Source organism: Anguilla anguilla, chromosome 3 (assembly GCF_013347855.1).
Source record: "Anguilla anguilla isolate fAngAng1 chromosome 3, fAngAng1.pri, whole genome shotgun sequence".
NCBI classification, from domain to species: domain Eukaryota; kingdom Metazoa; phylum Chordata; class Actinopteri; order Anguilliformes; family Anguillidae; genus Anguilla; species Anguilla anguilla.
In genome coordinates, this window is record NC_049203.1 from 38,016,500 (window position 1) to 38,029,031 (window position 12,532).

Sequence of the window (12,532 nt, forward strand, 5' to 3'; positions counted from 1 at the left end):
AGGTTTTTTTTTTTGCCTCACACGCTTGCCATTTGGGGGTTCAGACCTGTTTATTTGCTCTTTTTCTGCTTCTTTGTAACGCATCTTTGTGACAGTTTTCTGTAAACAGTGCTGTACAAATAAAATGATGATCTGTAACTGATGACAGTAATAATACACATTTTATTTTGTTCTTTAGCCAAATCATGTTCAGAGAATATAGGAAATTTAGAAATAAAAAATGGGTACATTTTTATTTCTAAAAAGTTTCAAAAGAATTCACACCACCACCACCACCACAAAAATTATGTCCAACAAGGATAATAGTCTACCGGTTATCTTGAAAAATGCTGCAGAATAATAAAAATAGCCTCCTACTTTTATTGTGTTTTTCTGCCATCACTATATTTACGACAGCAACCATATAGGCTGCTTCTTGCTTCCGCAAGAGGGTCTTTTAATGGTATCTGAATCTGAGGCACATAAAACATTTTAATTAGAAGTTTATGTGGATAGGTAAGTGTTTGTGTTACAAAGAGCCCCGAGGCTTTCAGGAGCAGTGACGCGGGAAGTCTGAGTGCTAAAAGCCTTACCTTTATAAGACACACTCTGGGCCAGGCTGTCTCTCACAGGGATGGTTTTGTTGTCATGGAGACCGAGTCCCAGGGCATGATCCCGCACCGAAGGGTATCCCATGATCCCCGAGCACAGGGGCGTCTCCTCTTCCGCCGAGTCTTTCTTGTCCTCCGATGCACTCTTGGAAGACAAGTACAGCTGCTTCTCCTTCTCATCATCATTCTCCGCCTCTTTGTTCTTTCCCCCTGTGAAACAGCGATGAGAGAGAACAGGGTCGGTGAAACGCTTGCTGCAGCACAGGCTTCTGCAGGGTATGACATTCAGTGCAAAATATCAATAAGGAGTAAATTGCACTCCAGGGAATCGCTCTGCTCCTCTCCTTCGAACTTCAGAAAACAACTGAAAAATGACCAGGACGGCCGTCGCCCGTGTGCGTCTACAATGCAGTGGGAAAGAAAAGTTTGAATGAAGCACTTCAGCATTAAAAAGTTTACATCATTAATAGTTGTGTGATTGCCCACACTGTTCCCTCCAGCACATACAGGACTATCATTTCTGTGGGTAGCTGGATATCTATTATGTTTCAGAAGGATTCATTGTGAAGGTTAAGGCTTCACAGCCATTGCCAGACTGCAATTTAGATTTTCCTTTGAAGGTGCTCAATTGAATTGAATTTAAAAGAACGTACAAAGTTCAGTTTTGCTTCTCCGTCAATGTCCTCATAACAGGTCTATATTGTATTGATATAAATCAGTCAATACAGAGGTGCCCCTCATCTCATGTAAAGTCTGGCTCACCTGAGATTTGTGAGATCCACTGTGTTATAGTGGCAAGAGGACACTGACCATTGAACATATTAACCACTGAATTTGTGTGGAATTCAGTCAATGAATATGGCTTCACGGTAAAAAGAAAATAGAATGAAGTGTAACCAACCTGCAGAGGATTTTCTTTGAAAGGAAATTTTCCTTCTACATTTAACGTCTTCCTCATCTGAATCGCTTGCTTGTGAATAGCTAGTCTGTACAAATACAAATATATAGGTTACAAAATGCATTTACTATATTGGGTAATAACAGTGCAGTATTGGGGAGAGGCCTGGAACTTGATGAAAAATGGCTCTTTACGAACATACTTTTGCGTTATTGTCTCTCAGATTGAACGTGAGCTCCAGGTTGGTCAGGAAGTGGTCGGCGAACTCTGGATACATGTCCAGCACTTCCAGGAGATCCTCCCTCTGGATTGTGTGCAGGTCGCAGTAGCTCAAAGCTCTAACGTCTGCATTGGACTTCCCAGGCTTAGCGTAGAGATGGATCATCTCCCCAAAGATATCATTTTTTCCTGGAAAAGAGAGCAGAGTTCAGGCAAGGTAACCACAGTGTGCAGTATGCAACCTGATACAATTCTGTCTGCAGGCATTACTAGCAATAGTCTTCTCCTTGTAAGCACAATCAGACTATCAGCATGAGTGTGGTTCTCTCCGTAAGCAATATCAGTAGCAGTATGGTTCTCTCTGTAACGATTATCACTAGTAGTGTGGTTCTCTATGCAAGCATTATCAGCAGCAGTGTGGTTCTCTCTGTAAGCAATATCAGAGCCAGTGTGGTTCTCTCTGTAAGAATTATCAGCACCAGCAAGGTATGGCCTCTCTGAGTATTATTAGCACTGGTGTGGTTGTGTTCTGTCTGTGAGCATTGACAGAACTACTGTGGTTCTGTTTTCTGTGAGTGAGTATCAGCACTGCAATGGCCACCTTTTAAGAATTATCAGAAATATTCAGTATATATAAAATTCCCTATTGCATTATTTAAATAGAAACATTTTCAGAAATCGGAAGCACTTTGGCTCTAGCCTGTTATTATGCTGTATTTTCGTATCTTTAACACAGATGATTCAATAGGGCAAATGCATACATTGGATACATTTGATTATAAAACTGACTACTCGAAGAGATACAGTTGCAACTTCCTAAAGTAGGGCCACTTCCTATGGAGTCTTATACTAGTAGTCTTAAAGGGCATCTTATACATCTGGAGACTGGTTTCTGCTGGTTCCAGTTCTGGGTAAATGCCCAGTCATGGTTGGCTTGTTGATCTGAATATTGTGTATAAGCCCAGGCAGCAGCACGAGTATGATGTGATCTACACAGAGTGGTGACCACAGGGCTTCACACCGGGCATATAGGCCCACCGCTGCACGGGAGAGAGCACAGGGGCATGTAAACGCGTGCAGGCCTTGGGTCAGCTTGGCGTGTGTGTAACGGACAAGAGCCCAGGGCTACCGCTAGTACAGCGGACAGGAAGTCTAACTCTGAGGGACTCAGTGCACAGCGGACAGGAAGTCTAACTCTGAGGGACTCTGTGTCCTCTTCCTGGCCCCTACTCTTTTACGGGCAGTTTTATTTTTTCAAAAATGCCGCACAAGCAGTTCTCAGAGGTTCGCATATGAGCCAGGTGCCTTCCGGCTGCAATTTGCAGTTACGCGGAGCGCTGGTGCGATCAGTTTTATAGCCGTTTTTCTAATTTGTGCTTAGCGGGCCTCCTTTTAGAAAAAAATAAATGATTGTGTAAATTTATGAATGCCAAAAAAAAAAAAAGATCAGCAGTCTGTGTAACTCGCCCTGAGAAGAATAATTCCTTTGCGTCACTGTGCAGTGTCGTGCTTGCGATTTACAGGTTCTGCCTGACCCCATTACATCAGTGGCCTCGCCAAAGAGTATTCATTCTGTGAGAAATGGGCCGTTTAAATAAGGCTTAGCCTGCTACACCTGCCTGCCTCTCTGTGTGACACAGACGGGGGAGATATCCCCTAATTGCATCCTGGGGTTGTCAATGACACCGCAGATCAGCAGCTGCAGCTGCCGCCGTCCTCTCCTGCACCTCTTCACAGAGAGCTGACAATTAAACCAAAATAATAAAAGATCCAAAATCTCTCCCCCCCTCCTCATCTCTCCCGCTCTCCACTCTTGCCTTTTGCTAAAAAAAGACCTACTGCAGAGCTATGCAGTGGCAGTTGTTACGCAGTGTTCTCTCAAGACGCCAGGTTTTCCCGTGATTCGCCGCCTTTTGGAAACGGCATGCCTCCCCGTCAGTCCCACAGAAAAGTGCCAATACTTTAAAAACAGCAGGGCCTGAGGATTCTCTCTCTGGCCCTCAACCGCGGAAGTCGGAGCAAACCCTGCCATACAACAGAAATGTGAGCTGTTTAACGAGCAACGCGCAAGCCTCGTCTGGCGCTAAAAGAACCACAGCCGCTTCCCAAAATTCTGTTGACTAAAACAGCGTGTTAAATGTGGCGGGTGCGTGCACACAAGCAGCAGGAGGGGAACTGGGAGATGTGGCTGCATACCAGCTTGCTCTTTTTGCTGCTCGCCCCCCCCCCCCCCTCACAACGACAGGATGTGGTTAGCCGTTTGCATGCGAGTAAACCGGCATTCACCTTGAGAGATCTCTGTTTATGTACCCCCCCTCCCCCACCCTGAAACCTGTTATGCTACATCATGGCTTTTCACTGGGGACCACATACCTTTTTCCCTTACTTAATCTCCTGCTCCTCCTACATTAGCACAGTGTACCTGTCACATACGGGGCTCTCCACAGACCCCAGAGGAATAGGTTCAGTTAACTCCGGCTAATAACCGCGTGCACAGACTGTGACAATTTATAATTCCCGACATTCGTGGTTTTAATGACACGTTGAATTAAGAATGCACAATCAAATGAGAGGCAGATTGAAATATTCATGATCCAGCTGTGTGCTTTTGGAAACGGTACCATACGAGGTACAATATTTACACAACATTAGCATCATTTCAGACGGAATCTTTCCATCTGCACTTAAACAGGGTGTTTATATAACAAAATTAACTGGCAGCGTTTCTCTGTCTGTCATCCAAGCAGAATAAAAGAACCACAGAGCCAGGATTAGGAGCATGAAATGAGATGCATTTGAAATATGAAGTATGGAAGATCCTTCATTGTACTGGAACACGGAGTTAAAGATAGCGGTGAGATAAAGGAAACAACCGCATTGCTGAATTGTCTGAAGTAGGAGATGAACCACAGCTATCTCCAGCCAGGACCACCAAAAGCGTGAGAAAAGGACTTGTGTCGCTTACCCAAAATGGCTACCACTATGTCGTCCTTCAGAATCTCGATGGAGCCACGGGACAGGAAGTAGAGCGCCGTGAGGACGTCGCCACCGTGCACCAGCGTGTCGCCGGGAGGGGCGTGGGTGGTCTTGAACCTCATGGCCAGGGCGCGCAGGCAGCCCTTGGTGGCTCCGTGGAAGGCCTTGCACTGCTGCAGCAGGGTCTTGTTGAGGTGCAGGCAGATGTCGGCCTGCAGGCATTCTGGGAAGCCCTTTAAGACCTGCAAAGCACAAGGTCAGAGCACAGGCGGCAGCCAGCAGAGACGTGAGATTCATATGCGACAACGCTCGACACGTGCAGTCAGGGTGATGGGCTTTTCTGGAGATTTGAAAACCTTGCGCAAGCAGTTCAAAAACACTGAACACATTTGCCATGTCAGTTTTTTTCCTTTACAAAAATTTCTAATTTGTGCAGAAAATAACTGCATTGCATCCAGTAGGGATCCATCACATGATCATCTATATGAGAGGTGGGCAACGAGGGCCATATCTGTTTCTGGTTTTCATGCCAACTTCTGGTGTTAATTGTTCTATTAGCCCTGACATTTACGCCATCTGACATTTAGCTACATTTCTTGATAGGTGCACGAATGACAGTCAAGAACTGTTCATGTGTCCCTACATGAAATGTTTTGATGTGATTTAATCTAAAAGGGAACCAGTGCTGGTGTACACAGTCAATTAGCTCACTTAGCCAAGGTAATTAGCGGAAACAAAAACCTGCATATACACCGGCCCTCCAGAACCGCAAATTGCCCACCCTCTCTCTATACATCATTGTAAAATTGATGTATGCAAATGGTACCATTAAGCACACAACCTGATTGTGAATTACAAATAGCTTGTATCTGCATGTGAATTTTCCTAGTATATTCCTATTTGGAATTACTAATTTTACCTTTCTCTCTAACCACTGTTCATTAAATGTACATTGATTACAGAAGAGTATCTCTCAATGACAACAACTGTTTTACTGTGGATACCAGATGCAATGTTGGGAGGAAATAATACAGGGGTCACCAGAGGAACCTCGACTGAAATAAGCCTACTGTGAATTGCGGCGAAAATATCCTGCTGATGCACTAATAGCCATTGTTGGCTCATGAGGCAACGCTGGATCAAGCTGTACTATTATGACCTCAACATCTTTATAGCCAAAAGGGAGCCTGTATATTTGTAAGTAATATTTGACTAGCTGACTTGGTATTCACAGTTTAAAATAACAATTCAAATTTCAATCCAAATATATTGTATATTTGGATGGATTTCAAGAGTGAGGCTGTTTTAGAATTACTGTTAATTGCTGATTTACCCACTCATTTGCACTTGATAAAACCCACATAAACACCTACAGATGCTTAAACACAGAATGTGCATTTGTCATCCCTAGCCATTCCTAATCATAGTTTCAGCAATGAAATATGTTTTTGAAATCAGCAACAATCATTGTTCGGGAAGTGAAATGATTGAATACAATATGAGCAGTTTACTATCCCTAGTGTACTATTGTTATGCTGTTTAAGAATGTGGTGCTAATTTGAAATGTGTGAGCTCTTATTAGGGGATGTAAATAATAAATAAGTCTTCATTTTGTTATGTTGAACAGTTTGAATTTTGAAAGTTTGAATTTTGCATAAAATGTGAGTACCTAGTCTGAAACTTAATAAACAAACCAATTTTAGTTTATTAAAAAGTTTTTGTATTATCGTAACTTTGTATTGCTGTAAAGAAGATTGCCTTTACTCTTTACTACACAATTTTATGCATGATTCCATCTTAATTTATTAGTTATGAGTAAACAGATTTAATGTCGCATGGAGCTTTTTTTTCATCATGAGTAATAATTCTAAATTATGAGAATATATAATTTAGATCATAAAAAAACTTACCTCTGTGAGGATCAAATCTGGAATAAACTAACACATTTCACATTTCTATATGTGAGACATTTCTTTCACTGAGCACATAAAAACAAATAGAACCTGTGATCAAGTGGCACATTTTGTGTTGTAGTTTTAACAATGATAAGATTCAATAAAGGGTTTTAGAATGCGCTGGTGTTTGTAATGGAAACTTTTTTTCTTGAGATTAAGCTATGGCAAAAAGATTTGAAAAGGAAATGTCTGGTGGCATTTGACAAGTGCATTTTTCAAGTGCATATTGCAAGTATCTCTTAGAAGCCCACACATCCGTAACCTCTACACATTTAAAACCTTGGCATTGTTCAGATGGGCGGCCAAATTAGCACAGCTAATTCAGTCCCTGAAGCAGAATCTAAAATAATGGCAGCAGGTTTGACTGCACAGACCTCATGCAAAAGCAACCATGGTCAGCCACACGCAAGCCAATCTGTGACAGATGCACATGCAGGGTTCAACGTTAAAGCTTTCTCACACTTGCTCAGCTGGGCAAATTCATAAGAAATCTACTTGCCCCAGACAATTTTCTATAAAATTATACTTGCCTACATTTGACTAACAATAACTACAATAACTGGAAAAGTGGTATTTTTTTATTTTATGTCATGTTCTGTAACTTTAAATTTATAACAGAGACAATATACATTGATCAACCTTTCAATTTTCACAATCATGTAAATGTGCCAGAGTAAACTATTGAGCTAATTTTCATACTAAGTCCCTGTGAAGGCTTAAAAAGAAACTACTAGCTAATGGAACTGTGTATGAGCTAGCTAGCTAGATTAACAATGTTATTTTGTAACCAAGTGGCATTACCTCGTGAAAAGCAAACTTCTCTGCTAAATCCATTTAACTTTATCTCATCTTTAAAAAGTGATGTGATGCCATATGTAATGATATGGATTCTGTCAAGAGCCTGTTGTACTAACATCCTGATTCTATGATTAGTCCTTGGTCTCAGTGAAGCAATGTCAGCCTGCCTCAGCATCAGCCTGCCTCAGCATTTTCTTTTAATATACAAATCAGCTTCTGAGCTAGCCTAGTGTTACTAAAAGGAGATTTGAACTCAATTGTTTATTGAGCAAGTGACCAATCAGTTTTACGATGCCATATTTTTCTTTCCCCAGGCAAGTGTTGCTGTTGAACCTGGCATGGCGTTCAACTAAAAATACTTATTAAATGCTGGCATGCAAGTGTGGATATGTGAGAGAGCGTGAATCTTTATTATTCTAGCCATTATAACTCCCTGAATGAATAAGTACCAGTACTGGAAACAAGTCATAAGCAGGACTTTGTGAATTAGAAAAAGAAAGTTTTCAGCTTAAAACGAATGTATGAATATTTTGAATCATTTTATTTCAGCCTGAAATGAGACTGGGGTAATCCATTCTGCTCTTATCCATTCAGCTACAGGATGAGTCAGCAGTGCAAGTTATTGTGGAAACAATTTTTGAAAGATGAAGGCAGATGCTTTGAGAGCAAAAAATTTCCCTAAGGAAAGCTTTGTTATTTTGTTACGAAGGTGGCAGTAAGTTTTATTTGAAAAATAATACCTCCTGCTCTTACCAGAGTGGCGAAGTCATTCCATTTGTAATGAAGCAAACATGGAAAAGACAAGTGTTTTTAAGTACATTGAACACAAGCACACTTTTAATGATCATATTATGTAGTGTATTTAATCTAATGGGTATAAAATTATTTATCTTTAATTCATTGTTATATTATTTACAGCCAAATAGCCTACATGAGAATAATTGCTTGCTATACAGTAGTTACATTTATTAGTGAAATGAACTGATGAGAATTGATTAAGACACACTTAATAATTACAGGAAATGACATAACAGAATGAGAAATAAGGATACCAGGCTCAGTCACTGTACATTGTACAGGTCTTCCACTGTGGAGGGATGGGTTGTTGTTAAGATGAGGGGTGGCTCATGGCTGTAAGACATGTACCATGTTCATGTCGATGCCATTGGTGTAGGTCCACGCGTGCTGGAAGTACTCCTCCAGTCTCTGCCGCAGCGGGTTGGGGATCTGGTGGAAGCGTATGAACTCCTTCACGCGTAGCATCTGCAGGTGGTATCTGGCCGTGCCCGAGTAGAGCCGCTGGATGATGGCCGACACGTTGCCGAAAATACTGGCGTACATGAGGGCTGTGAAGAAAGAAGCACAGAGCCAAGATTACAGTCGTCAATACCTGCATGTGCAGCTTGACTTATTCCACACAACCATCCCTTGCTATATGTGATGGGCAGAGTCACGGGTTGATCTTCAGGAGCTGATGCACTGTGGCTGGTTGATGCATCTGATTGTGACTGTAGACTGGAGAACATCTGACTGCAAATTACATTCTGACGGAAGGAAGGCCAGAAAGCTAAGACTCACAGCCAATCAGCATGACGCATATGGAGAAGATCTTCTCCGAGTTGGTGTTGGGAGAGACGTTGCCGAAACCGACACTGGTGAGGCTGCTGAAGGTGAAGTAAAGTGCGGTGACGTACTTGTCCTTGATGGAGGGGCCGGAGTTTGGGTCACTGTAGTTGTACCTCTTGCCGATAGACACACCCAGGTTATCGAGCCAGCCGATCTTGTGCTCGAGGTACGGCTTCTCCACGTTCCCAATGGCGTACCATATGCAGGCCAGCCAATGGGCGATCAGTGCAAAAATGCACATCAGCAGCATCAATACGGCTGCTCCATACTCAGAGTAGCGGTCCAGTTTCCGAGCAACTCGGACTAATCGCAGGAGTCGTGCTGTTTTCAACAGGCCAATCAGAGTGGTCGTCTGAGGAAACAGAAATGTGCACTTCTTATTAGCAGTGGGTTTTATTCAGTCAATCATAATTATTTATGGCAAAGTTTTTCATTGCTAAATGTGAATGGTCATGGAGTACAGTGCAGTGTCTCAGAATGCAGAAATAATGCACAAGGCATAGGCAGAGAACTCTACAGCCTTTAAAAAACCTGTAGTATGAAGGAGTGAGATGCACCCATTTCAAGCTAATTTGTCAGGAATGTATCTCTTGGTAGAATACCCCATGTTCTACAGTGGATTTTATAAACAGAAGTTGCACTGTTGTACCTATATTAAAGCTTAAAAATACAATATGCATCAAACTTATTTTGGCTCCCATAGTTGCGTATTTTATAATTGTAAATTTTAATTTACAATTACTCTTATTATTTGAATCTAGATAAAACACCCACACACACATACACAAAAAGTCAAGGGTTTGTCAACATGAAACACCACATGGAAAACAACTTCAACTTCGATGTAACAAAATCACAGCTACAAACCAAGCCAGAGGTGACTGTGCCAAGGGAATACACTCAAAATGACAAAGGCAGCTATCTGGGCGAGTCACATTACGTTGAATGCCAAATAGCAATATGTATCTGCTACAAAAGAGGTTTGACAATTCCTTTTGGCCAGAGGAGGATGGGCTCTTCCTACTGAGGCTGGGTCTTCAGATGGTTTCTTCCTGCATGTCATTCAGAGAGTTTTCCATTGGCACAGTCATGTCTGGCTTGGTTTGTGGGTGGATTTAGGCCATAGAATACTGTGAAGCATATTTGTGGCAAATGCATTGTAAAATACACTTCTTAAATAAAACTTGATTATGTGACAATCAGCACTTGTAAAGAGCTACAAAATGGCTAAATAGATGATGCACAAACAGAAGGTTCATCTGTCAGAAAAACAGCAAAATTGCTCAAAACGGCAATGAGAACAGTGTTGAATTATGACAACATCGGCCAAACACAAACAACCTCCATTAGAAAAGTGTCACAAGTCAAAGCTCTCAGACACTTAACAGGATACTTGCTGAACACACTGAAAGCAGAGCCTCAATAATTACTACAGAACTGAATCTGTGGCCCAGTCTGAACATAAACTATGCATCATGAGCTTCACAAAGCTGATATACTGTATAGGGCAGGGCTTCCATTCAGAAACCACTTATATCCAAGGCAAACACACACAAATGCATAACCTGAATAGGGGAACTGGAAAGAATACTACTGAAAGTATGAGAGAAAAACAACAATGAAGTCAACATTGTAGTGTTGTCCTATGTATTGTATTGGTCTTGTTATCTTAACACGGACTTTCACTTTCACATTGATGAAGAATGTACTTTTCCATTCCTCTCGGGCTGTGTTGACCATCAGCCACAGTTTCTCAGCCTAACTTGATCTTCTGAAGTAAGATCTTATGGTTTTTAAGTCAGTTATTAGTCTGTTTCTGGAGATCTTGTGTTGTTCAACTGCTGAACTGGGCGTTTATTATTATGTGCCTTTTATATTCAAGTAAACATAATTTTATCTGTGTAGCGCTTTTTACAGGGACAGTGACACAATGAAAACAAACAGTGTTTTATTCTCCCAAAACCCTGAATGATGTCCTTAACTTCCTAAAGTCTGAATTTAAATTTTGAAATGACAGAAGATTTTGAACATTTTCCATTTTATCTCCACATTTGCCTGCTCAAGGATACCATACTGTTCAGGGAGTGAAAACCTACAGGACAGTAGGAAGAGGGTTGGTTTCCATTGGGCTACAGGCAGTTTCAATACCAGTAGCCTAGTTTTAGAATGTGTAGCCAAAAAATATCAGGTGAGAATTATGCAATAGGTATCAGTTTCCAAAAGCAGCCTGCCCCCACAAACACTGATGTGAGGTTAAAAAAAAATCATTCTGTGGAAGCCTTTGGATCTCATAATACTCATTAAATTGTCTCACTCTGTGCTCATTTTAGGTAGATTTTGCCTCTGCCAGCAGAAAATAATACCACAATGTAAAGCAAGTTAAATTATCAAAGGTGGAAAGATATTGTGGAATGTTATTGACTCATTTTATGACAAGTAAGCTTGCTATCACATTAACTTATTGAATATGGCTAGATTTAGTTACAAATTTTCTGACAGCTGATTAATACAAAGGGTAGATAAAATCAGGTTCAGGTTTGATTGTGAGAAAAATTGTTTTGCGTTTATTTGTGAAGTTGGTCTTACTGGTCTATTGGAGTGGATATCTAATATTTTCCTGCTGGATTCGTGGCATGTTTAGCTTGGGTTAGCAAAGATATTTGGTTAATGTTTAAAGTTTAAAGACAGCCAACTAGCTAGCTACTTGGTAAGCAAAGGTTTATTTATTTATTTTTTATGATGGTTCTCTCGTTAGTGAGTGATGGTTCTCTCGTATCTGCTGTTAGTAGCAGAAGCGATTCTCTTGCATGTCACTATTCATTCAGTTGTTTCAACAGTGCTCACTTGTGCAAATGTTTTTGTGCTCAAATAATGCTTTCTGTGATCCATGTTGTTATGGCAAAGCATCTAACTATGAAAAATGACTTTGTTCCAAAGGAAAAATAACAGTTATTATTTTTTGCTCTTATTTGCCAAGCTGGCACCTATGGCTGTGTATACTGCTTCTGCAGTTGAGTCATGTTCTCGATCTACTAAATTAAGAAACATTTTTTTTTAAGTCTCCATTGAGTTTTATTATATTTGCACAAGAGTGATCAGATGTGTGCACCATGCCCATTTTAGCGCCATTATCTTCTTGCAGTGAAATCAACCAGTTTTGGAAAAAGCAAAATGCATTCAGATATGGTGTTCAGAATGTGTTCTGAGTTCCAGCAGAGTTTAGTTCCAAATAGTATAGCAATTTCAACTCTAGCTCTTGTGCACTGATATTTTTGTGTTTATACATTTTTCCATGTGTGCTCTCTCCCTTTTCGCTTTTTTGCAGACAGTACATCTGATTCTGAATACCTATAGGTTGTGATATTGCAGTGCCTCCCTCTGTTGCATGGTTGTGGACGTGGTAACATTAGCCTCACCACACGCTTTTCATGTTGACAGAAGATTATGCCCTTCGGCTTTGGTTGAATTTT

The 12,532-nt window shown here is 41.0% G+C and overlaps 1 protein-coding gene across 4 annotated transcripts in view; it reads right to left on the reverse strand.

Annotated features, from left to right (window-relative positions):
* LOC118224144 (potassium voltage-gated channel subfamily H member 7-like) overlaps positions 1 to 12,532 on the reverse strand; it is a 97,898-nt gene that overhangs the window by 21,345 nt on the left and 64,021 nt on the right. For 3 of the 4 annotated variants that reach the window (XM_035411359.1, XM_035411358.1, XM_035411356.1), the window contains 6 exons: positions 9,015 to 9,414; positions 8,582 to 8,782; positions 4,673 to 4,927; positions 1,691 to 1,896; positions 1,492 to 1,576; positions 573 to 800 (listed from right to left, as the gene is read on the reverse strand). In XM_035411359.1, coding sequence (XP_035267250.1) covers positions 573 to 800; positions 1,492 to 1,576; positions 1,691 to 1,896; positions 4,673 to 4,927; positions 8,582 to 8,782; positions 9,015 to 9,414 — 1,375 coding nt within the window. The remainder of the gene's footprint in view (positions 1 to 572; positions 801 to 1,491; positions 1,577 to 1,690; positions 1,897 to 4,672; positions 4,928 to 8,581; positions 8,783 to 9,014; positions 9,415 to 12,532) is intronic. The other variant, XM_035411357.1, reaches the window with a different exon arrangement.